General features: G+C 34.2%; 2 protein-coding genes across 3 annotated transcripts in view; one reads left to right on the forward strand and one right to left on the reverse strand.

Annotated features, from left to right (window-relative positions):
- Window positions 1–121: 121 nt before the first annotated feature.
- Window positions 122–3119, forward strand: LOC146540176 (uncharacterized). Its single transcript, XM_085207983.1, has 5 exons — window positions 122–276; window positions 629–838; window positions 1470–1610; window positions 1855–1953; window positions 2421–3119. The coding sequence occupies exons 1-5, from the start codon at window positions 214–216 to the stop codon at window positions 2616–2618; spliced, it is 711 nt and encodes a 236-aa protein (XP_085064109.1). The 5' UTR covers window positions 122–213; the 3' UTR covers window positions 2619–3119.
- The window catches only part of Cad87A (cadherin 87A), a 46170-nt gene continuing 27281 nt past the window's right edge, over window positions 2985–21873 (reverse strand). The window contains exons 11-37 of one of the 2 annotated variants that reach the window (XM_085207982.1): window positions 17650–17802; window positions 17240–17427; window positions 16839–17001; window positions 16193–16342; window positions 15872–16033; window positions 15570–15693; window positions 14962–15153; window positions 14478–14713; window positions 14030–14183; window positions 13571–13768; window positions 13165–13404; window positions 12567–12757; window positions 11746–11932; window positions 11132–11337; window positions 10788–10985; window positions 10452–10611; window positions 9943–10078; window positions 9174–9364; window positions 8566–8742; window positions 7610–7722; window positions 7081–7256; window positions 6769–6926; window positions 6137–6242; window positions 5825–6020; window positions 5447–5560; window positions 4900–4973; window positions 2985–4571 (exon numbers count right to left, since the gene is read on the reverse strand). In XM_085207982.1, the coding sequence (XP_085064108.1) occupies window position 4571; window positions 4900–4973; window positions 5447–5560; window positions 5825–6020; window positions 6137–6242; window positions 6769–6926; window positions 7081–7256; window positions 7610–7722; window positions 8566–8742; window positions 9174–9364; window positions 9943–10078; window positions 10452–10611; window positions 10788–10985; window positions 11132–11337; window positions 11746–11932; window positions 12567–12757; window positions 13165–13404; window positions 13571–13768; window positions 14030–14183; window positions 14478–14713; window positions 14962–15153; window positions 15570–15693; window positions 15872–16033; window positions 16193–16342; window positions 16839–17001; window positions 17240–17427; window positions 17650–17802 (4344 nt within the window). In that variant the 3' untranslated portion in view covers window positions 2985–4570. Of the gene's footprint in view, window positions 4572–4895; window positions 4974–5446; window positions 5561–5824; window positions 6021–6136; window positions 6243–6768; window positions 6927–7080; window positions 7257–7609; window positions 7723–8565; window positions 8743–9173; window positions 9365–9942; window positions 10079–10451; window positions 10612–10787; window positions 10986–11131; window positions 11338–11745; window positions 11933–12566; window positions 12758–13164; window positions 13405–13570; window positions 13769–14029; window positions 14184–14477; window positions 14714–14961; window positions 15154–15569; window positions 15694–15871; window positions 16034–16192; window positions 16343–16838; window positions 17002–17239; window positions 17428–17649; window positions 17803–21873 lie in introns of those variants that run through there. The other variant, XM_085207981.1, reaches the window with a different exon arrangement.

Genomic DNA, 21873 nt, shown 5'->3' on the forward strand with positions numbered 1-21873 from the left:
ATAAAGTTTACAACGGAGTATCTTATCACTACGTTCCTCTACACTACTTAAATATGTGAGTGATGCGTTATGTTCAATAATTTAATATTAGCAATATATTTTTTATGCTGACCATATTATGTTCTTGACTTTAGGTCCTAATAAATGGCTAGATTTATTTCTATAAGCGACAAGTGTGGAGTGATATAAGTAATTCTTAGTTAAAGCTTAAATATGTGGTTAAAATGTTCATATTTAATTTTCATTTCCATTTTATTATATACTGTCAATAGTGAGGTATGTATGGAACTGATGCTAAACTATAATTGTAAGGCTCTTAAGTAAGCGCGACGGTTTTGGGTTCGACTCGTACTCGTAGAAATAAATTATTTTCGTTCCTTGCTCTCGTAATAAGACAAAGCGCGTATCCCGCGCATAACAAGGTAGGCAGAAGGAATCTAGTGCGAATAAACTACTGAGTTTGTTTAGTCATCATGGGAACTGTCCCATGAAGACACTTCCGGACCCTACTTTTAGCCGAATTCTGGAGTCATTACGTGTTGAGTGGCGGAACCTAACGCCTCGATTATTATACTATAGAAAAAATATTTTCCTAACCTAAATGGAAATTTTGTGTTACTTTGCAAAGTCAACAGAACCAACAGAAACATCAGCGTTACTAAAAACGTACAAGAGCTCAGTGGCAGCGTCCCACGACCTCGACAGAAGTGATCGCGAGATCCTCAAGAACTGGACCACAGACTTTCAGATACAATTAGTCAATATTACAACACAATATAGAATTGATATGACGAGGCATAGGGAGACCAATTTTATGTGGATCAAGAGTAATACTAAGGTAAGTTCGACTACTCAATGACTTCGTAATATACCTAAGTTATGTCTCTGATATGCAAGGAAAGTAGGGAACGAGGTGTCTTAATTGTAGGTTATATTTTTTTGTTGAAATAAGCTAGTATTTTTGGTAAAACATAGCGTTGAATTCCGCTACCAGTGTCTTCATATATGAGGAATGAACAGATCCATTATCTCTGCCTTTAAAATAATCACATTTATTTGGTAAGCTGATGTATATTGTTGTATACAAGCCGGAAATGAATAATAAAATGACATAATACAAATAATTCATCATACTAGATTAAATATTATTCATAAAATGTATACATAAATATAAACTCTTCCGTTACTTACCAGTTTATAAATACCGGCCAGTCGACTCGGTCGGTCACTTTATAAAAATCGATCTCAATTCGGAAATCGATTATTAAAACGGCATCTCAAGAGCGATTGTGATCGATTTCAATTCGAGGAAATATGATTGGGTATATTTAAATAATTTTTATATCTCCGCTCTGGTAGAAATGTCTCGAAAAGTAAAGAACGGAATGTCTTAAAATTAAATACAAGTAAATTCAAATATCTTTATTAGTTTTTTAATTTTAACATTTTGCTTTTCTAATATTTTTTAGTGGAAAGAATGTATTGAATTCCACCAAATTGAAATAAATAACTCTGACTCGACTTACTTCGAAGGAGAAGGCGAATGTCTCAAAGCGGCAAACGTGGAGGAGAGCAAGAAGAGACACGCTGTCTTTCAAATGGAGAAAGAGGTGAACTTATTATATCTATTTGCGATAAATTCCGAGGCTTTTATGACGCAGGGCAAAAGCGCGAATAAAATATTTAATATTTTCATTTCCTCGCTCTGATAATGAAAGAAAACGTCGCATTGAATTCCACCACTCAACTCGAGTGTTGAGTGAAGTGTTCTGTATTCCTTAATTATAATTGAAATAAAAAGCCAGAATAATAATGTTATATTCATTAAAAGTATCTAACAAAAAATATTTTTAGATAAGAAAATGGCGTAAAAGCTACAAATATTTATTGAATCAGTGCAAATTAAATAATCCGGGAGATGAAGTAGCCGCTGGTGACTGTCTAGTTGAATATGTGAGTATTTCAATGTAATAAATTATTTTTAATATAAGAAAAGAATGGAAATTATTTATTTTCTTAATAAGAATCCATTAAAATAATCCCTCAACAAGCAATGTTTTAAGAGAGTTAAGCATCACATTATTTTATTTATGGATTTCTAAAAAAATATTTTTATTTGTGACTGTAAACGCTTCATGTTGTGTATTTAATAGTAATCGAATCCACACTAAAGAAATACACCCAGTTCCCATTAAGACACTTCCGTTCCCTGTTTTCGACGAAATTTTTTTTTTATTTAATATTTTCTTTTTTTCGCTCTAGTAACGAGACAGCAATGCGTCAGAATTTGTCGTAGTGTAGGAAACCTTTTAAAGTGGAACTTTAAAATTATAGAATAAAATTATATTTTTATTTAGAATAAATTAAAATTATAGAAAGATATTAAAAATAATAAAACTAATTACTTATATAATTTCCAGATGCAAAGGGACAATTACTATATAACTTTCCAGCGTTTGATACTAATGAAATTGGAATCGATGTCACAACTGTATTCCCAAATGATGACTTCTCTAAGAAATTGTGAAGAATGTTTGAAAAGTAACCTTTTAGGTTATTTTAATAGTGTGAGACGTGTCATGGGAACTTTGAATCGTTGTTATAGATTGAAATTATAGGAAGAAGTAAGTGAGGTTCATTTTGTGTTCAAATAACTTAGCTGGATTAATCACGTATATTTAGTATTAAAAATTCAGCGAAAAGTGGAAACCTGAGCGTCTTAACACTAAGTTCCCTTTGCTGACCTCGGACAACTGCAAAGCATTTGCCAAAAATGTATAATAATAAAAATACGCGATTAATCTTATTAGTTCCATTTAAAAGAGAAAAAGATAGTTTTCATTTAGACTATGTTTTATTTTTGTATGGTTTAAGCAAAAAATATTCTTATAGATAAGTAATAAATACACCGAACGAAAAGGTAAAAAAATCGATATAGTGTTTAAGTTGTGTTATAGTTAAAGGTAAAATAAATAAACATCACAAATTTTAAAAATGGTTTATTTCGTTGTCAATTTCAAATACAAATAAAAAAATAAGCATAAAAACTTAACTTTGTACAATAAATTCTATGGCAATACTACGCGGTAAGAGTATTTAAAAAAATATATGTATAATATATACCTGCATACGTTTAAAACTGCATGTTTTTATCTATGTGTGCGACTGTAAACACGACAGATTATAGGTTTGATTCCCACTTTAATTTTTTTTATTTCATCACACTGGTAACAAGACAATGCGTCGACTTTGCCACTTAACATGCAATGCCTCACGAATATAGCGGAAAGTGGGGAATGGAGTGTTTTAACACTACCGTTCCCTCTGCCTCTCCTGCTATGTGCGGGATGCTATGTGAAGCTAAAAAAAATATGCTTTTTTTCATATCATATATGGTATATGACATACAAAATATAGATGGGCTCAATCATGATATAAACTAAGTATTTTTTAATACTTTAGTTTAACATTAAATATGCAGTTTTAAACTTAAGAAAAAGAAACACAATGTCAAAGGCACCATTCAATACAAATTATTGACTAAAATGTTTATAAAATAACCTAAAAACTAGTATATTATTGGAAATAGTTCTAGTTCTAAGTAATACTCCATTTATTTATAGAAATATGTTAGGATGTTACCAAAGATTTATGTAAATGACTTTATTGGAGATACATTTATTTCTAAATTCCATTAAATATATAATTTATGTATTAATATATATAAATAATTTAAGCTGTTTGTTTGATATACAATTTAAAACAGCCAGCTAATAGCGTCCCCATTACAAATGATAAAAAATATATATTAATTACTTTTAAATTTTAATAAAAAGTGGCTAAGAAATATGAGATTCATAACTTTAACAAGAAAAAAAATACAAAGCACAACTTTGACTAAAAAAATTGTGGTTTTGGCACTAACTAATAATAGTATAAAAATATTATACTTAAGTAATATAATAACTGTAAATATTTATAAAAATAAATATCTTTTATCTCTTTTACTCTTATTTATTTAGGTCATATACTATCTTTTCTTTATAATTTGAATATTACATACAAATATGGCGGCTCATGACGTCACAATACATTACGTATATTTATTTGTCTTTTTACTAATTGCAAATATGTCAATAGTAAAAAATAAGATTTTATATTTGAATTTCTTGTTTTTTACTAATTTGTATATTATAAAATATTTAAATTTTTCATATAAATTAATTTTAGTTCAAAAATGGATACTCTTTGCATTTTTACTTTAGTTTGTGTCTTTACATATAATTCTTATAACGCTACTATTTACAATATCACTAGATAGTATAAAATGAGCTGACGTTGACAACGTATTATATATTATTATTATGTGAATGATTAATAATAATAAAATATGTATATATTTAGAAAAGCTTTAAAATACTTATTTTGAAGAATAATAAGTATAAAAGAAAGAATAAGTATAAAAGTTAAATTATACAATTAATAATAACACGCTGCCAACATGAGTTATTAATAATATTATATTTACATGTATTTTTTTCTGCTCAAAATCCTCAATTTAAATTTGTGATCTGAAAAAAAGATTATATTTAAATAAATAAAAATAAAAATTTTGGTATGTCTCAAATTTCTATAACAATACTAATAGACCGGTTGTGGTGGAACGGCGGCACTGTGGTTGACTGTAAACCGGAGGAATATGGATTCCATTCCCACTGAGGGGATTGATTTATTTTCATTTCCTTGCCCTGGCAATCAGACAAAGTGCAGAGTTCAGTTCAGCCACTTAACAAGTAGTGTCTCAAAAAATTAATTGGTGCGTGGGAATTGAAGTGTTTTAACATTAGGTTCCGCATGCGTAACATATGTTTTAATTATTAATTATTTAGTCATATTTACCATGTGGGCCCGAGCGCCGCGGGTCGAGGTGGAGGCTCCGGCGTATCGGGGGTCGGAGGTTTGAATGTACTGCCCTGAGAAATTAAAAAAATAGTAAGAACTGTTCTTAAGGATATTATTTGGCTTATTTTTTATTTCAATTTAGCAAAATCGATTCGCACTTTCGGAAAAGAATTATCTTAGTTCTTCGAAAATTAGACGAGGCGTGGAGAACAGAGTATCTTAAAACTGTGGACTGTGTGTGACTTAGCAAGAGTACAAGACACTCCGTCTTAACAGTAGGTTCCTACAATAAAGCACACCAAATATTCATATTTATTGTAATTATTAATATTTAAATTGTGCATATTGTAAGTTACATTGAAATAGTTACCATAATGCACCTATCTTTATCTATAGCCTATGCCCTATCCTTGATAAATGGACCATCTATCACAAAAATATTTTTTCAATACAAACCACTACTTTCCGAGACTGGCGCATTCAACCAAATAAACTATAAAGCTTCATTATATTAGTATAGACAATATAGAATATATATACATACTTGAAAACCCATCGCGGCTTCTAAAGGTGTTGGAGAATCCCCAGCAAGTGTTGCGTAGTCACCAAATCTTTCTGTCGTACGACTGCCTTGTATAGTAGCGTATGTGTTGTCAGTCTGAAATATATACATTATACATATATGATATCCACTTAGATTGCTATAATGAAAATAGTATATAAAACGCAATGTCGGGTGGAAATCGTGCTAGTTCGACTAGCTAGTGCGACACTAGGTTCTACCATGTTAAATGAGATAGCAAGCTGCTAATAAAACAAGAGTTACAACTTAGATAGGCATAAGTAATTTCCTTTAGCGCTAAGTTTTTTTTAAAAATATGTAACAAAACCCTGAATTTACTCTCAAAAAAACACAAATTACCTGTTGATTCATTTCTGCATTTTGCTCTTGATCACCAAACACATTCATGGTCAGTTCTTGTTCCTCGTAGGGTCGCAGCTTCGTTTCCAGCCAAAGGGGGTTTTCAGTTGTGCTTAGTTCTTCTAATATCCTTCTTCGGGCTAGACTGTCTTTGCTGGACTGTAGGGATGGAGGTACCACTCTTGAATATGGGGCCCTGGAGGAAATATTGAGGTTAGCTTCTACATTCGTTTTTTTTTTGAATTGCTATATTAGTAGTTTGATTTTAAGTGCATTGTTGGTAGATTCAATTTTTATAAAAAATACACTTACCAATGTTTAAGACAAGCGCAAACCACTATGAAAGTGACGATGCCTGTAAATAGTACTATCAGTAGAGCTATTAGAGCAGCCAGTGCGGGGTCGAAGCTGTCCGGAGCTGGAAGTGAATAAAAAATTAGTTCAAAAACACGGGTTCGAGTCTCGCTACGTTTATATTTTCATTTCACATTTTCAATTTCTAAAAAATATTTTCCCAATATGTTAACAATATTTCTACACCTCAATGAAACTTAATAAAGAACATACTGGCTCAACACTGTTTTATAGCTATCTCGCTATTTTAAAAAACAGCTATGTGCGAATCGCAATCGCCCAGATTGTATCCTTACCAATTTCATTATAGGTCAACTGCAACGCGACTTTGAAAAGTTGACAAACTTAAGTTTACGGGTGTATGCACTCATTTCGTATGAAATAAACTATAAGTTTGTGTTTGTATATAAGTTTGTTCTTTTCTGTGAGGTAATAAATTTTCATTTTTTAGATTATTTTCTTGAGTCATAATCATGAATCCGGAGGCACAGACAGACATGCAGATGGACAACAAAATGATTCTATAAAGATTTCGTTCTTTTTTTTGAGGTACGGAACTCTGAAAATAAATTCTCTTAACATTTTGTTACCTTTAGAGCTAGAACTGGCAGCGATAAGTGTCTCAACACCGAACTGCTGGTACACATCCTTGAGCTGGTCATATTTAGAGTCGATGGTCTCTAACACCTTGTCGACGGGTAGCACTTGGTAAGTGTCAGGATCTACCGCGTGCAAGTGGATTTCACACCTGGGATTTAAAAGATCAAAAAATATTTTTTTAGATTCACGCTAAACAGATAACTTAGTGCAAAGATAAAAATCATTTCCCCAATTTCTGAATGGGTGCGAATCGGCAAACAGAATGATGGAATATCTAGATCAAATTACTTCTTATGACCTACCACTGATCGTATCTAGTATCAGCGTGCACTAATGGTAGAGTACGTGCTGGCACTAGCAGAGCTCTCGCGGCGGCGGAGAGTCGCGTGCGGACTGAACTCTCCCACTCTCCGCCTGTGGCGGTGCAACTGTGGGACACTACCATGCGGATGAGGGAAGATCTGTCTATAATCCAGATCTGTGGGAAAAACTTGTGTTAGTTAAGGCTCATTATCTATTTATTTAACACCTACGTGTTCAGGAATTTACATTTGCTCAGCAGATTTTTAAAGAATTTATGATTTATGTTATATTTATCATGATTTTATATTGAATTTGTAAAAAAAATTTCTTAAGTAAAAGAAATATAATACATTCTAATACACAATTAAAATACACATATTTTTTTACTTATCTATAATATCTTTCGTTATGAAACAACACAATAAATAAAGCTTAAATGTACACCTTTATTCAAGGTCATAGTTTAAAGCAATGTAAATTATATTTACAATAATCAATTATTAAAGAATAAAAGACAAAAATACGTACATATAACTGCGTCCTGGCTTGTCTGTGTGGAGGCGCTAGTTCCTGCGCTATTATATCCAATACGAATCTATCGTGCTGATACTCTGACATGTATTGGGCTGTTGTTATTACACCTGGGAAAGCACAAATAATAAATCAGTAATTAGAATATAAATAACTAGCGGACGCGCGCAGCTTCGCTTGCGTATTTAAGGGTGAATTCTAATAACTCATGAAACATGTGTTCAATGAAATATTTTTAAGAGTCTAAATTTCAAATTTTATAAAAATCGGTGGCGATTTAAAGATTTTTCCATACAAACTTTCAACCTCTTATTTGCACCCTTAGTGGGTGAATTCTAGAAAACCATGAAACACGTGTTCAATTAAATACTTTTAAAAATCTAAATTTCAAATTTTATAAAAATCGGTGCCGATTTAAAATTTTTTCCATACAAACTTTGAACCCCTATTTCACCCCTTAAGGGTTAAAATTTTTCAAAATCCCTTCTTAGTGGATGTCCAGATCACGAAAGTAAACTTTTGTCCAAATTTCACGTTTCTACCACCAGCGGTTACGGCTGTGCGTGCGTCTTACCTCAGTCAGTGAGGACAAGTCCTTTTATATATATAGGTTATACATAGGCGTTGAGTTTCGCCACTCAACACATAATGATAAAAATTAATCAATCATAAATTGAAAATTCGTCGGTACGTATAAAACGGGGCGTCTTAGAACTAGGCTCTCTCTGCATACCCTATGCCTGCCTATATAAGCGGGATACAGCGTCAATCAAATAAAGTGTTATTATTATAAAGTGTTATTGTTGTAGTTTTTTAGGGAGAAGAATTTATTATGTTACTTTAGGCTCAATCCCCACTCTGGGAAAATACTAACTACTTTAGCAAGACAACGTATGGACTCAACGTGCAGTATCGCTTAAATTAAGGACTGCGTGAGAAGATCTTAAACTCACCATCTTGACTGATATTAAACGGCGACGGCACCACACTTCCACTGGACTTTAGATCACCAAACTTGTACAGATTCGAACCCGCTATCATGTATATAAGTGTTCCATTCTCTTGCAGGTCTGGATCGAAGGCAGTTATGGAAGTTATCGGCTCGTTGATTCTGGCTGTGTATTTTATGCCTGGGGAATAAAAATATAGGATTAGTAACATGATACAGTTTTTCTAACACAGGATTTTTTTTAATCAACGGGCCAATTTCCTCATATTTTTTTTTTGTTTCACTATGTACATTGTACTTATATTAATGGGAGATAGTCGATAACATAAATTCATTTTAAGAAATGCTTGGCGGGTCGCATAAACATGTTTAATGGTCCTAGGACCATCGTGTTGCCCGTCCTTGGTCCAACATATTTAAATAATAATTGAAAACCGAGTTGAGAAAACAACGAGGAAATGAAAATGATTTATTATGGCGTTGGCCCATTAGGCCACGATGATTAATATTGTAAAATTGTAAAGTACATATGTAATATATATTAATCAATAACAAACAAAGAATCTGTTGAATAAAGTATACAGAAAAACTTAACAAAATTTAAAAATATACCAGCATAATAAATCTTCTGCTGGAACTTCGGCTCATTATCGTTTTCATCCAAAATCCTAATTTTCACAGTGGCAACGCTTATGTCTTCACTATCTGTAGAATTATCTATGGAATTCAAGATGGCGGCCGCGTGTTCTAGCAGAGGATTGTTGCTAGCGTAGATCGTCATAGAATATTCTTCTTGTTTTTCCCTAAATAAAAAGGCAATTATAATAATTCTAAGTAAAATTTATATAAATAGTTACTAGTAAAATTTAAGTAACCAGTTAGTAAATTAAGTATACTAGTGATTCCCTAAATTATCTGGCTTCTCTATCTAGTAAAAAAATATAATTTCTGATCTTATTTCTTGGTTACATAAAATAATAATGATTCTCTTATTCTCTAGTTAATAATTTGGGAGATACTGCTAAGCTTAAGAAATGATATTTCACCTAGAATAAAGACAGAGTGCTTAAGATATTTTTTTAAGTGAGATTTTAAAGAAACCGGTTACTGGTTGTAGGTTTGATTTGTATTCGAGAAAATGAAATGTTTTTTTTTTAATATTAATTTCCTTACTCTGGTAACGAGTCAAAGCGCGACTTTGAGTTCCGCCACTCAACACGAAAGTGGGAAACGCAAGATATTTAAATATATATATATATATAAATATATATTTTTTGCGTGAACAGTAACACTACTAGATATAAGAATGTGTTTTATTATTATGTCAAGCCACCATTAACACAACAGACCCGTATAAAACCAAAATTTATAAACAGCTTACCTGTCAAAAGTGACATTAGCTCTGATAGTGCCTTGCGTTCTGTCAACAGTGAAGGCACCATCTTGATTGCCTTCTAATATATGATAATACACTTTGCCGTTATCACCTGTATCCTTATCTATCGCTTTAACACCACCTGATGAAATACAAGGAAAAAAATGTTCATAATCGTGATAAAGCCTTTTAAAATAATGTATTTTATTACTATTTTCTATAATAGTATACTAGAAAAACTTAAATTTTCAAAGTGTAGGTAACAATAATAATCAGTGAGAATGATTATTTCATCTAAAAACAATTCTGTATTTAGCAAGATAATTAAAGAAGAGGAAACCTATTTCGTAACTGTCGCCAGAACAGTACATATCAGGGTAATGAGAGAGAACCTTGTGTTAAAATACACTTTTCTCCATTAACTCAATTTTCGAGATATTGGGTATTTATTATGTGGAAACTCAATGCTACGGTTTACCTTGTGACCAGAACTAGTAAAAAAAACTAGCCCTTACCTATTATAAGGCCAGCGGGGAGATTCTCCATGACACTAAAGGTGTAATGAAGTTTGACAAAGCGCGGCGCGTTATCCTTGTAGTCCACGAGGAGAATGGAGAGAAGGCGGAGTGATTCGAACTGAGCGGGCGTTCCGTTGTCTGTTGCTGCTATAATAAGCTGGAAGAATAAACAGATTATATTTACATATTATTTGTGTATTCATAGATTATTTTGTAAGCTAGGCAATGTTGGTGTACGCCTCTAAGTTTGACCAATGTATTTCATTCGAACGTACAATCAATCAGTCATTCGTCAATGATGTACAAAAAATTTAATATATATAAACACATTACCTGATATTCAGCTTGATGTTCTTTATCTAAAAACGTTTTTGTCCTCAACTCTCCGGTACTTTGATGTATACTGAATTCAGGTGTCTCAGCTACATTTTGATTATCCACTTTCAAGTAGTATGAGATTCTTCCATTCTCGCCAGCATCTTCATCAGTCGCTTTGAACGTTGTTACGAGATAATCTGGTTGTACTGCGTTCTGATGAAGAAATATTTACTTATATTTAAATAAAGTTTAAAAACAAGAACTTTAAAACAATCCTACTTAATTTTGCTATTATAGATGTTGCTTTTTTTCTTGTTTCCTTTGAGAAGACACCCGAAGGACAGAAAAATCTATCTCACCTCGTCCACCTCCAACACCTTCACCCCGCTCTCCGGCAGCACGAACACGGGCGCGTGCTTGTTGACGCTGAGCACCGTGATGTCCACGGCGGCAGTATCCTCGTGCACGCCGTCCGTGGCCAGCACGTGCACGCGGTGGTGCGTGTCGCCCGCCACCGTGCGGGATGGGTAGATGATGCCGGATGACGGGTACACGGAGAAGATACCTGGGGTTAAAGTTTAAAAAAATATATTTTTTACATTAATATCTATTTCATTTCCAACTCAACACGCAATGCCTCCAAAATTCGGTAGAAAGTGGGGAACGGAGTGTCTTAACACTGGGTTTCCCTCTACCTACCCTGCTGTGTGCGGTAGTTCTGCTGTGTCTCCACTGCCAGACGTCTATCGTATGTCTACCTTGTTCACTTACAAATTCTACCTTTCTGTGTCTGCTCTTTTCCCTACTCCATATTTATCTATATCTGTCTCAATCACTGACGAGGTTAACACATCTATCTATCATTATCTTATATTTACATGTCTTTATCACTTCATTCTTTTCGTACTTCTAAATTTATATATAGCCTGATGATATATATATATTTATATATTTTACTGTCTCGCTCACTCACCAGGCTCGGTCTGCTCCACAATACTGTAAATAATCTTGGCGTTGTCGCCGTCGTCCTTGTCTTCGGCCAACACTTGCAAGATGGCCGCCGGTGGGTCCAACTGTAGGTTCTCTGCTATAGTACTTTTGTACACTTTTTGACTGAATATAGGCGGGTTGTCGTTTACGTCGCGTACTTTTATTTGTACCTGGTTGGATTAAAGGTTTTTTTAAATCTTAAGATATTCTCATATCAATTTTGTAGATAAACAAATCTAACCATGAGTATTGAAAAAAAAAACAGGGAATGATTGTTTCATGTTGTTTTTATACACCTGTAAATAACTTTGCTAGTCAAATAATTTTCAAAGAAAATATCCAAAAAAATCCAAATAAAGGATAATTTAGGAAATGATTTGTTTAACTCAAGATATCTTAGGTACATAGGTACCAAATAATTAGTTATTGAATCATTGAAATATATATATATATATTTCATTACTTCAAGAACATACCTAGTTATTAAGGTTAATGTTTGATATGTTTACTACTTTATGCTATTTAGTTTTGTTATTGGTTTAATTTATTATTCAAATATTTTATTTTAGTACAATCCCATTAAATGGAGATTTACTGATTACTTATTATGTATTTTAACATTTCTTAAATTTAAGAACATTGAATATGTAGAGTAATATTACAATAACTCATTCATTTAAATTATTTTGAAATCACTTTAACATGAAGATTAAAAAGGAACCAAATGAAATCGTAATATAATTGAATTGCCAGCATTATTTTAAATCTTTAAATCCCTAAACAATGAACATACATATAACTTACTGGCACACTAATTGACTTCCTTAAATGCTTAGGTGCATTATCACTAGCAGTTACTCTAAACCAGAGGTAGGGTGTGCGTTCCCGGTCGATGTTAGCGTTATCAGCTACAGTGATAAGACCGGATGTGGGATCAATGTTGAATAGATGGGCAGATTCACCTGATAGGCTGTAAGTTATTTTGCCGAATTCGCCTGAAAACGTTAAGTCAGGAATTTAACATAAAAACAGAAATAAATGTAAAATTATTTATTTTCATGTTATTGTATTGGAATATGACTTTGTTCTAAAGTTGTCACCTATTGCTAATATAATTGATAATTAAAAGACCACGACACAAAAAGCTCTAAAAACTAAATAAACAACTAGAAGAGCTGATAATCTTAAACGGCTTAACAATCTTTATTAAATGCCTTAAATGCATTCTTTCTGATGCCTAAGAAACAAAAAATTTAACTCAAAATCAGTTTATCCGTTTGGGAGCTATACTACAGACAGATATACAGATATACACATACACAGACACATTAAACATCACTACCTAGCAATTTCTGATGATAAGAAATAAAAAAAACACTAAAAATTAATTCTATATACATACCTTCATCGTTATCAACAGCCGAAACAGTCAAAACACTCGTATTGGCATTAACATTTTCATCTAATTCAGCATAATACGACGAATTGTCGAATTTTGGTTCTTCGTCGTTAACATTTATTATTTCGACAAAAACTCCGGCAGACGACGAAAGTTGAGGGACACCGGAATCGAAGGCGACGAGTGTGAAATTTATTGTGTGGACCTTTTCATAGTCAATGCGTTGAATTGTTTTGACTATGCCTGAGGGGAAAAAAAAATGTTATTTTTTTATATTTCATTGTGTATAATTTTTAAGGTTAACGTTAACGTTAACGTTAAACACAAGGTTCCCAGGTTCCCCGTGTGTGAGATACAGGTGAAGTTAAAAGAATATAATTTAAAAACATATTATTAAATAACAACTTACCCGTAATATTATCAATTTCAAAGTAAGGGTTCGGCGGGCGTATTATAATCGCTGCTATCGGAGTTTCTCTGTCAGTTGCAGTATAAGTATTTAGTACGGAACCAATAGGTTGCTCTTCTAGAATTTTCTCGACGTAGGCTGGTTGACCGAAGACTGGGGAGTGGCGGTTCACATCCACTATGTTTATTATTAGTTCACCTGAAATTAGTTTTTGTGTTAAAATAATAAAAATATAAAGTCTAAACTAAGTATTCATGTTTTAATTGTGGGACATTTAGTGTTACTAAACAAGCGAAATTTAAATAAATGATAAATATTTGAAACAATTATTGCATGAATAAGAATCGAACCCACAACAACCCTATTTAGAGTTAGACACTGCCCCGTAAGCATCAGAATGGCTTATAATATAATATCGATAAAACTATGTAAGAACGTTATAAATTAATTACTCCAAACCTTCAGTTCTTTGTAAAGTGGGTGCAGACGCGTCAGTGACTGCGACCGGCAGAGTAACCACGGCCGCCATGTTCCTGTCTAGTGTCTGGGACACTGAGACACTACCATTGGGGGACACTGAGAACCACGTCGTGAGGAGATTTTGTTCTGATACCTGGGGCAAATAGATTAATTATAGATTTAACGTAATTTTAACTACACTTCGCTTTCCGTCCAATTTCCGGAAAATAGCGTAGCGTGTTGAGTGACGGAATAACTTTTTTCCTCGAGTGATCCCTCACTCAAGGAAAAAAGACATGACTTTTCGTGAACTGATATAACAATAATAATAGTCTATCGACAATGTCATCAAATGCGACGTTGAGATAAGCCAGCAACATGCAATGTCTTAAAAATTTAGCAGAAAGTGGGGAACTTTTGATAGCGTTAAACTAAAAAAATCTCGTACCTCTTTCCCGTTCTTATCCACAGCCCGTATACTCCTATCCGTTGCCAATTCATACACTAGCTGTCCGTTATCCGTTATATCCGGGTCAATTGCTATTAGATTATGCAGGATAGTGCCGATATCCGCATCCGCTGAAACTTCGGCCCTTTGTATTGATGGTGTAAATGTTGGTTTTTTATCATTAACGTTTATAATGTGAACTGTCAGTTCCGTTGTTCCCGTTAAACTTGGTATACCTAGAGAATAAGGGTTACAGGTTAGTTGTTTTTTTATGATTTTTTACTTTTTCTATGTTACATTTTAGGTACATTTATGTAGGTTCAATTTCGTTTTGGTAACAAGACAAAGCGCGACGTTGAGTCCCGCCACTCAACACACAATGTCTCGAAAATTGAGCGGTGCGTGGAGAATGGAGTGTAAATAAGGTTCCCTCTGCTTACTCTGTTATAAGTGGGATAAAGCATGAAACTAAGAAATAACATACCCATATCCGTAGCAACAATCTGCACTCTATACGTGTTTCGTCTATCAAAGTCCAGTTTAGACGCCACTGTGACTACTCCTGTCGTATTGTCTATCATAAACGATTCTAATGCTCCTTTTTGTATGTTATATTTTAATTCTGCGTTCAAGCCACTGTCGAGATCCGTTGCTTTGACTGCTGCTACTTCCGTTCCTGGTTGGAAAAGAATTCATTTATTAATATTATATATCTAAATGCTTTATGGGGAGAAATGTGTGGTATCTGCAATAGTTGTAAATTCAATCTTCACTGATTGCAATGTTTATATTAATTTATTTTTACAAAAATGGAGGGAAACGGTATATAAAGTGTTTGTGAAAGAAGAAAAAAAGTGAAAATAAAAGGAAAAGAGAGACTATTTATATAAATAGTCTTATGATTATAATTAATAATCATATAATTATATCTAATAATTTCTTTTTATAACTTTTAGCATTCGTATTGTAGCACAAGTCCTTCAATTAATAATGATGACAGATTTGCGTTTTTCGATAATTATTAATTGAATAAAAAAATATTAAATTTGCACAACATAGCGATAACACTTATAATTAAAACAAAATTCATACCAATTGCTGCATCCTCTGCTATACTGGCATCATATCTATCAGTTTCGAAAGATGGCGCGTGATTGTTTACATCGCGTATTGTTATTTCCACTTTGCATGTTGAATTGTGCAGACCGTCTGTAGCCTGGAATTATTTAATTTGCATCTTTATTACTTTAATATAAACAATTTAAGAAGTGATCTCAATTTCATATTCCACTTAAGTAAATTGTTATATTATTTTTCATGATATGATAAAGTTAAAGCGTAGAGTTTTAGTGTAGGTGAAAAGGACCTAACCTTCAAATATAAACAAGCCTTACCAAAACAGTCAAAACAACAAGATTATCCTCAGTGGAGTTTAACATGGCGTGTCCCAACACAGATATTCGGCCGGATATGGGCTCTATCCAAAATGGAGGACTAGGCGGATATACTATTGAATAGCGGATGTCCGAGGTTGTATCTAGATCTCTCGCTTGGACCTGGAGAGAAATAATGAAGAGAGTAAGAAAGATGTAACATTTTAATTTATTTGTAGATATCATTATGAAAATTTATAAAGCCATAGTCACACATAGGCTACAATTTATGTAAAGATTTTGTAGTAAAAGCTGTTTTCCAATACAAAACAAAATACTCACGACTAGTTCCGGTTCAAATTTAACAGCATCCTCGTCAATAGACGCTTTGTAAACCGGCGTTATAAATATGGGTGGATTATCATTAGAATCTGTTAGTGATATTTGCAATGGCACTACTGTACTTTGACCTGTGCCATCGTCGTCTGTGGCCTGGAAAATTAATTTGTATGATAATTAAATGTTTAAGCACGCTCTAATCACGCTCTGTCCCGCCGGATAGGAAGAACGAACCTATTGTTATAACACATTTCTCCGTCCGCCTTTGCCTGATAATGCGTGTTCACCACCACAGATCAGAGAAATCAAAATATATCATAAACGTAGAAATAGGGGAGGCCGGGTGGGCCGTGTCTATCTCAAAAGTTTTGGCAACATAAATAATGTCTTGAATAATTAAAAAGAAACCGTTACAAGGACAAATCTATTCAAAGCTAATATGTCTCTTGATATGCCCATGATTGCGTTTCCAGTCAGGCGCTGTCCCTACCGCAATGGCCTAACAAACACATGCATAGCATGTGACTGTAAACGCGAACGTTGTGTGTTGGATTCCCTGTGGTAACGGAGCATGGTGTCTTAGCAGCTCACTAGGTTTCCTTTGCCTACTCTGCTAAATGGGAGGAACTAAAAAAATAAAAGTACATACTTTATATTGCAAAAAATAATCCTTTCTCGTCTCATAGTCTAAGCACGGTGGTTTCCCCGGTGTAGGACACTCAGCTACACTTATAACACCACTACGGTTGTCCACTTCGAAGAGTTCCGCTCCGTTACCCGACAACTCGTATATTATACCTTCTGTACCAAATCTGAAATATATGGATATTGTGTTTAATATTATTAGTGATATTTTGCACTGTGCATATCAAAATGTTTTTAGAAAAAAAAGACAAATATTACCTGCCCGTATTTTTATTACTATTTTATACTGGTAAAAGAAAGCGGTGCTAGCTATCTCTCAACGCGTAGTATGTTGAAAAATAAATTCTAAACATCTCCAAACGTGGATTTTTCTTAACATTTGTAATTTTTATAATGAAAACTTACCTATTAGTGTCTCTATCAGTAGCTCTCAGCGCCAGTACTCTAGTACCGAGGGGAGCCGCCTCCGGCACGGTGGCGGCGTGGGGACCGCGCGGGAACTGAGGGGAGTTATCGTTCACGTCCCGCACTGTCACCGTTACACTCGCACGCGAGTGGAGACGCGGGGAGGTATGGACTTCTTCTGCTATAACCTGTAGAGAACATATAAGTTGAGCATACACGTAAAAAAATATAGTCTAGAGTATTTCAAATTATTATATAAACTAAATTATAATAATTATTACTAATAATTAAATATTAAGTTAGTTACTATTAGGACGTTATTGAAGAATAATAAAAATAAAGACCAACAGGGTTTTAGCTAATAAAATCATTAACAACCATTATGAAAAAATAAAAAAAAATACACTAACTTCCAAAATAAACTTCCTCTGATTAGGATCTTCATAGTCCAAAGTAGAATTTAGACGTAATGTTACAGTTGCACTTCCAGTAGCTATTGAGGGTTCCACTATGAAAGCTCCCATTTCATCTGATAAACGGAGTGAAAACACGGAGTTGAGGCCCTGGATGAAAAAATATTGACTGTTTCCCACATAACGGCAGAGGCCTGGGAAACGGAGTAAATTGGAGATACTCGGTTCCCTGAACACCATCCAATTTGTAAGATATTGCGTTTTGAAAACAAATGCAGTATGCAATGCCGCATTAATTTTTAAGAGGCGCGGAAAATAACTCGTTCTCCCGAGAAGGAATCCAATCCACCACCATCATGTTTATAGTCAGTTTGCTGCTACACCTTAACGGGCTCGAAATACTATCTAAATATATAAAGGAGATCTTCCCACTGACTGAGGTACAGACGCACGCACAGCCGTAAACGTTGATGGTAGGAACGTGAAATTTGGACAGATATTTATTTTCACTACATTTTTAAAAGGGGTTATTTTTAAAGGGTTTTGAAAATTTTTAACTGTAAAGGGATGAAATTAATAGGGGTTGAAAGTTTGTATGGAAAATCTTTAAATCGCCACAGATATTTATAAAATGTTAAATTTAGTTTCTTAAAAATATTTTATTGAACACGTGTTTCGTGATTTATATAATTCACTCCCTAAGGGTGCAAATAAAGGGTTAACACTTTGTATGGATAACATTTAAAAATTACTCCGTTTTCTAGGAAAATTATTATGCGGACTCCTAGAGTATATCAAAAAGTAAATTCTGAAACCCATAGGGCCAACGTAGCCAAGTATCAAGAAATGAATCCTGATGTGCATAGACTGATTAACATTTTTAAGTATTGGTATGGAAACCAGGTCAACAATGTACGATGGGAGGGAGTGTTGTCTCGCTCGTATGGCTTGGAGTGTGGCGTGAGACAAGGGGGTTTGACTTCGCCAACTCTTTTTAACATTTATGTGAATGAATTGATAGCTGAGCTCAGCAGCACCAGAGTTGGCTGTTATATAGAAGATGTATGTGTTAACAATATTAGCTATGCTGACGATATGGTGCTGCTGAGTGCATCTGTCTGTGGCATAAGAAAATTAGTATCTTCGTGTGAGTCGTATGCTAAGTCACATGGACTAATGTATAATGTAAATAAGAGCCAAATAATGGTGTTTAATGTCAGAGGCAAGTGTAGGAGAGAACTACCACCGGTTTTTCTAAATAATTCTAGCTTAGGTAGGGTGGATAGTTTTAAATATCTTGGCCACTACTTGACCTCTGATTTAAAAGACGATACTGATATTGAACGGGAGCGGAGAGCGTTGTCGGTGAGGGCGAATATGCTTGCTCGTAGGTTTGCACGTAGTTCTCCCAATGTTAAAATAACATTATTTAGAGCATATTGTACATCTTTTTACACGTGCAGCCTGTGGGCAGGATAGACTCAAAAATTTATAGCGCTCTCCGCATTCAGTACAATAAAGCGTTCAGGGTGTTGTTGGGGCTACCTCGATGCTGCAGTGCCTCAGGCATGTTCGCTGAGGCGCGTGTTGACTGTTTTTACGCCCTCATGAGAAAAAGATGCGGGTCTCTGGTGCGTAGGGTACGGGGTAGTGCCAGCAAAATACTGACCATGACATCCAGTAGACTGGATTGCATATACATGAATCATTACTATTCCGTTGCGAACGGGATGGTGCAGCGATGATTCATGTAACATTTATTTTATGTATTGTAACATTTATTATATATAATTATATCAAAATATAATTATAACTAACCTAGTTTGTAAGAAATATTGTTTACTAACCATAATGAGTCATTGGTTACTTAAATAAATAAAGTATTATTATTATTATAGAGCTGCAGCAGCAAAGTATCAAAAAATAACCCGAGGTGAACCGGCTTATTGTAGCAAGGTACTATAGTAGAAATCCTGACCGTCTGCAGGAACTTATATGGACTCAGTAGAATGGCAAAAACGTGGGCTCCCTCATATTTATATTTTACTTTAGCTGATACAGCGTATCACTCCAGACGCTATTGACAAAGTAATTAGCGCAGAAATTCCGGATCCGGATAATGATAGTATTTTTACGAAATAATCAAATCTAACATGATACATGGGCTTTGTGGAACAGTGAACAGTGAACAAAAATAATATTTGTATTAAAAGATACCCCTTGCCTCTCTACCGCGAAACACAAACGGGAAAAGATGGATATCCGCTGTTTAGAAGGCGGTCTCTGGATGATGGAGGATTTACTGTAAATATAAATGGCAATAGTCTGTACAACCGCTGGGTAGTTCCGTACAATTAAGTTCTTTTAAGAACTTTCAATGCTCATTTATGTTACTTTCGATGCATATTGTAATTCGGAAAAATCTATAAAATATGTTTGTAAGTATATAAACAAGGGATCCGATCAGTCTACATTTGCCTTAGAAAATGAAAAAGATGAAGTGAAGATTTATGAAAGTGGAAGGTATATTAGTAGCTCCGAGGCTATATGGCGTTCCCATACATGAACGATTTTCTACGGTAGTTCTAGCGGTACACTCAATGAATGGATAGGGGATATATTTTAATCCAAAGTTGGTCGACAGATTAATTAATCATGAAAAAAACTACACTTCTAGCATTTTTTAAGTTGTGCCAGGAAGATGAATTTACTAAAAGTATATCGTATTTTGAAGTCCCTGCTTACTACAATAATACATTTGAAAGAAAGAAAAGATGAATTTATGTTGAAGGTTGGTTTCGCGTGAAGAAAGATCACGCTTTAGGAAGGGTATACACGATACATCCAAATAATGCGAAATGCTATCTTCGCATGTTTCTTCAAGCCATTCGAGGCCCCACGTCATTTGAAGTATTAAAAACGGTGGTTGGTGTTCTACACTCTACATTCCAATCCTCTCGCAAGGTGAAAAATTAACTTAAAAAGATGACGAGCATTGGTGTGCAGCGCTAGAAGCCGTATTTTCTCAAGCCGAAAATCCCATGCACACCCAGACATCTACCCTTTGAATTTAAACTCGTTCAGTTCCATATTAAGGAGTGTTTTGCTATGACAATAAACAAATCCCAAGGCCAGCGCTAGAAGAAGCCGTATTTTAACAATCACCTTTGATGATGCGAGAACATTTTTTTTTTTAGTTCTGTTAGTGCATTGTCAAATATCAGATTCTTTAAATTTGTGGGATAAATTAAAATAACACTTATCTGAAGACTTTAGGCATCAAGTTGAAAAAATTTGGAAGTAGATGTAGACCAGTTTTCTAACGATATATTTAATACCTCTATTGAAGAGTCTATACAAGCTTTAGATGGCTGCACACTTAGGGAGTTTGCCACAGCCAAGTAAAGTTACAAATTGGAAATTCACGTTAGCAAACATAGTCACAAGCAGTGAGTATACTTTGACTGCAAAACAGAAGTTAGCCTATGACGAAATCATTACCATCATAGAACAGAATGCGGGTGGTATTTTCTTTTTAGATGCTCCAGAGGGCACTGGAAAAACATTTCTGATTAATTTGATCCTTGCAAAAATTAGGAGCTCGTGCATTATTGCATTGGCCGTCGCGACTTCAGGGATTGCTGCAACCCCATGTGCGAGATACCAAAACAGAAAATTCGGTGAGGTATTAAAACATACCAAACTAACACTGGAGGACGAAATACCAATGGCTCATAAAGGAGGCATTGAAGCTTTAAACAGGAGCATGCGTGACAACAAGGACAACGGAAATTTTATGGGTGGTGTGACAATACTGCTAACAGGAGATTTTCGCCAGACATTAAAGACGAGATTAAAGCTAGTCACAATAGATCTATTTTGTGGTTATCAATAAGAGTCCTTACACTTACACGAAATATGAGAGTGCATCTGAAATGCGACGTTACTTCGGAACAGTTTGCAGATACGCTACTTAAAATAGGAAACGGGTAATGTAATGACTGCGATGGTAAAGTAACTACAAAAGACGAGTTGTGCACCTGTATAACATAGTATATAGTGCATAGTGGGTATCTGTTCAAGAACTGATTAATGAAATATATCCTGAGATATTAAAAATACAAGAAAAAAACCTGGAATGGTTTTGTGAACGGGCAATTTTGACCCTAAGAGGGCCCCAAGCTGAGGCAATTAATAAAATGGTGCTGAAATCGATTAAAG

The sequence above is a fragment of the Heliconius melpomene genome, chromosome 3 (genome assembly GCF_056956725.1).
Source record: "Heliconius melpomene rosina isolate 202511_hmr_F chromosome 3, ASM5695672v1, whole genome shotgun sequence".
NCBI lineage: Eukaryota > Metazoa > Arthropoda > Insecta > Lepidoptera > Nymphalidae > Heliconius > Heliconius melpomene.

Excerpts from the sequence above, each read along its gene's own strand:
- LOC146540176 (XM_085207983.1), top strand. The coding sequence starts at position 214 with ATGTGGTTAAAATGTTCATATTTAATTTTCATTTCCATTTTATTATAT. Across the intron at positions 277-628 it reads TATATACTGTCAATAGTGAG|TCAACAGAACCAACAGAAAC; the intron begins GTATGTATGGAA and ends TACTTTGCAAAG. Across the intron at positions 839-1,469 it reads GGATCAAGAGTAATACTAAG|TGGAAAGAATGTATTGAATT; the intron begins GTAAGTTCGACT and ends AATATTTTTTAG.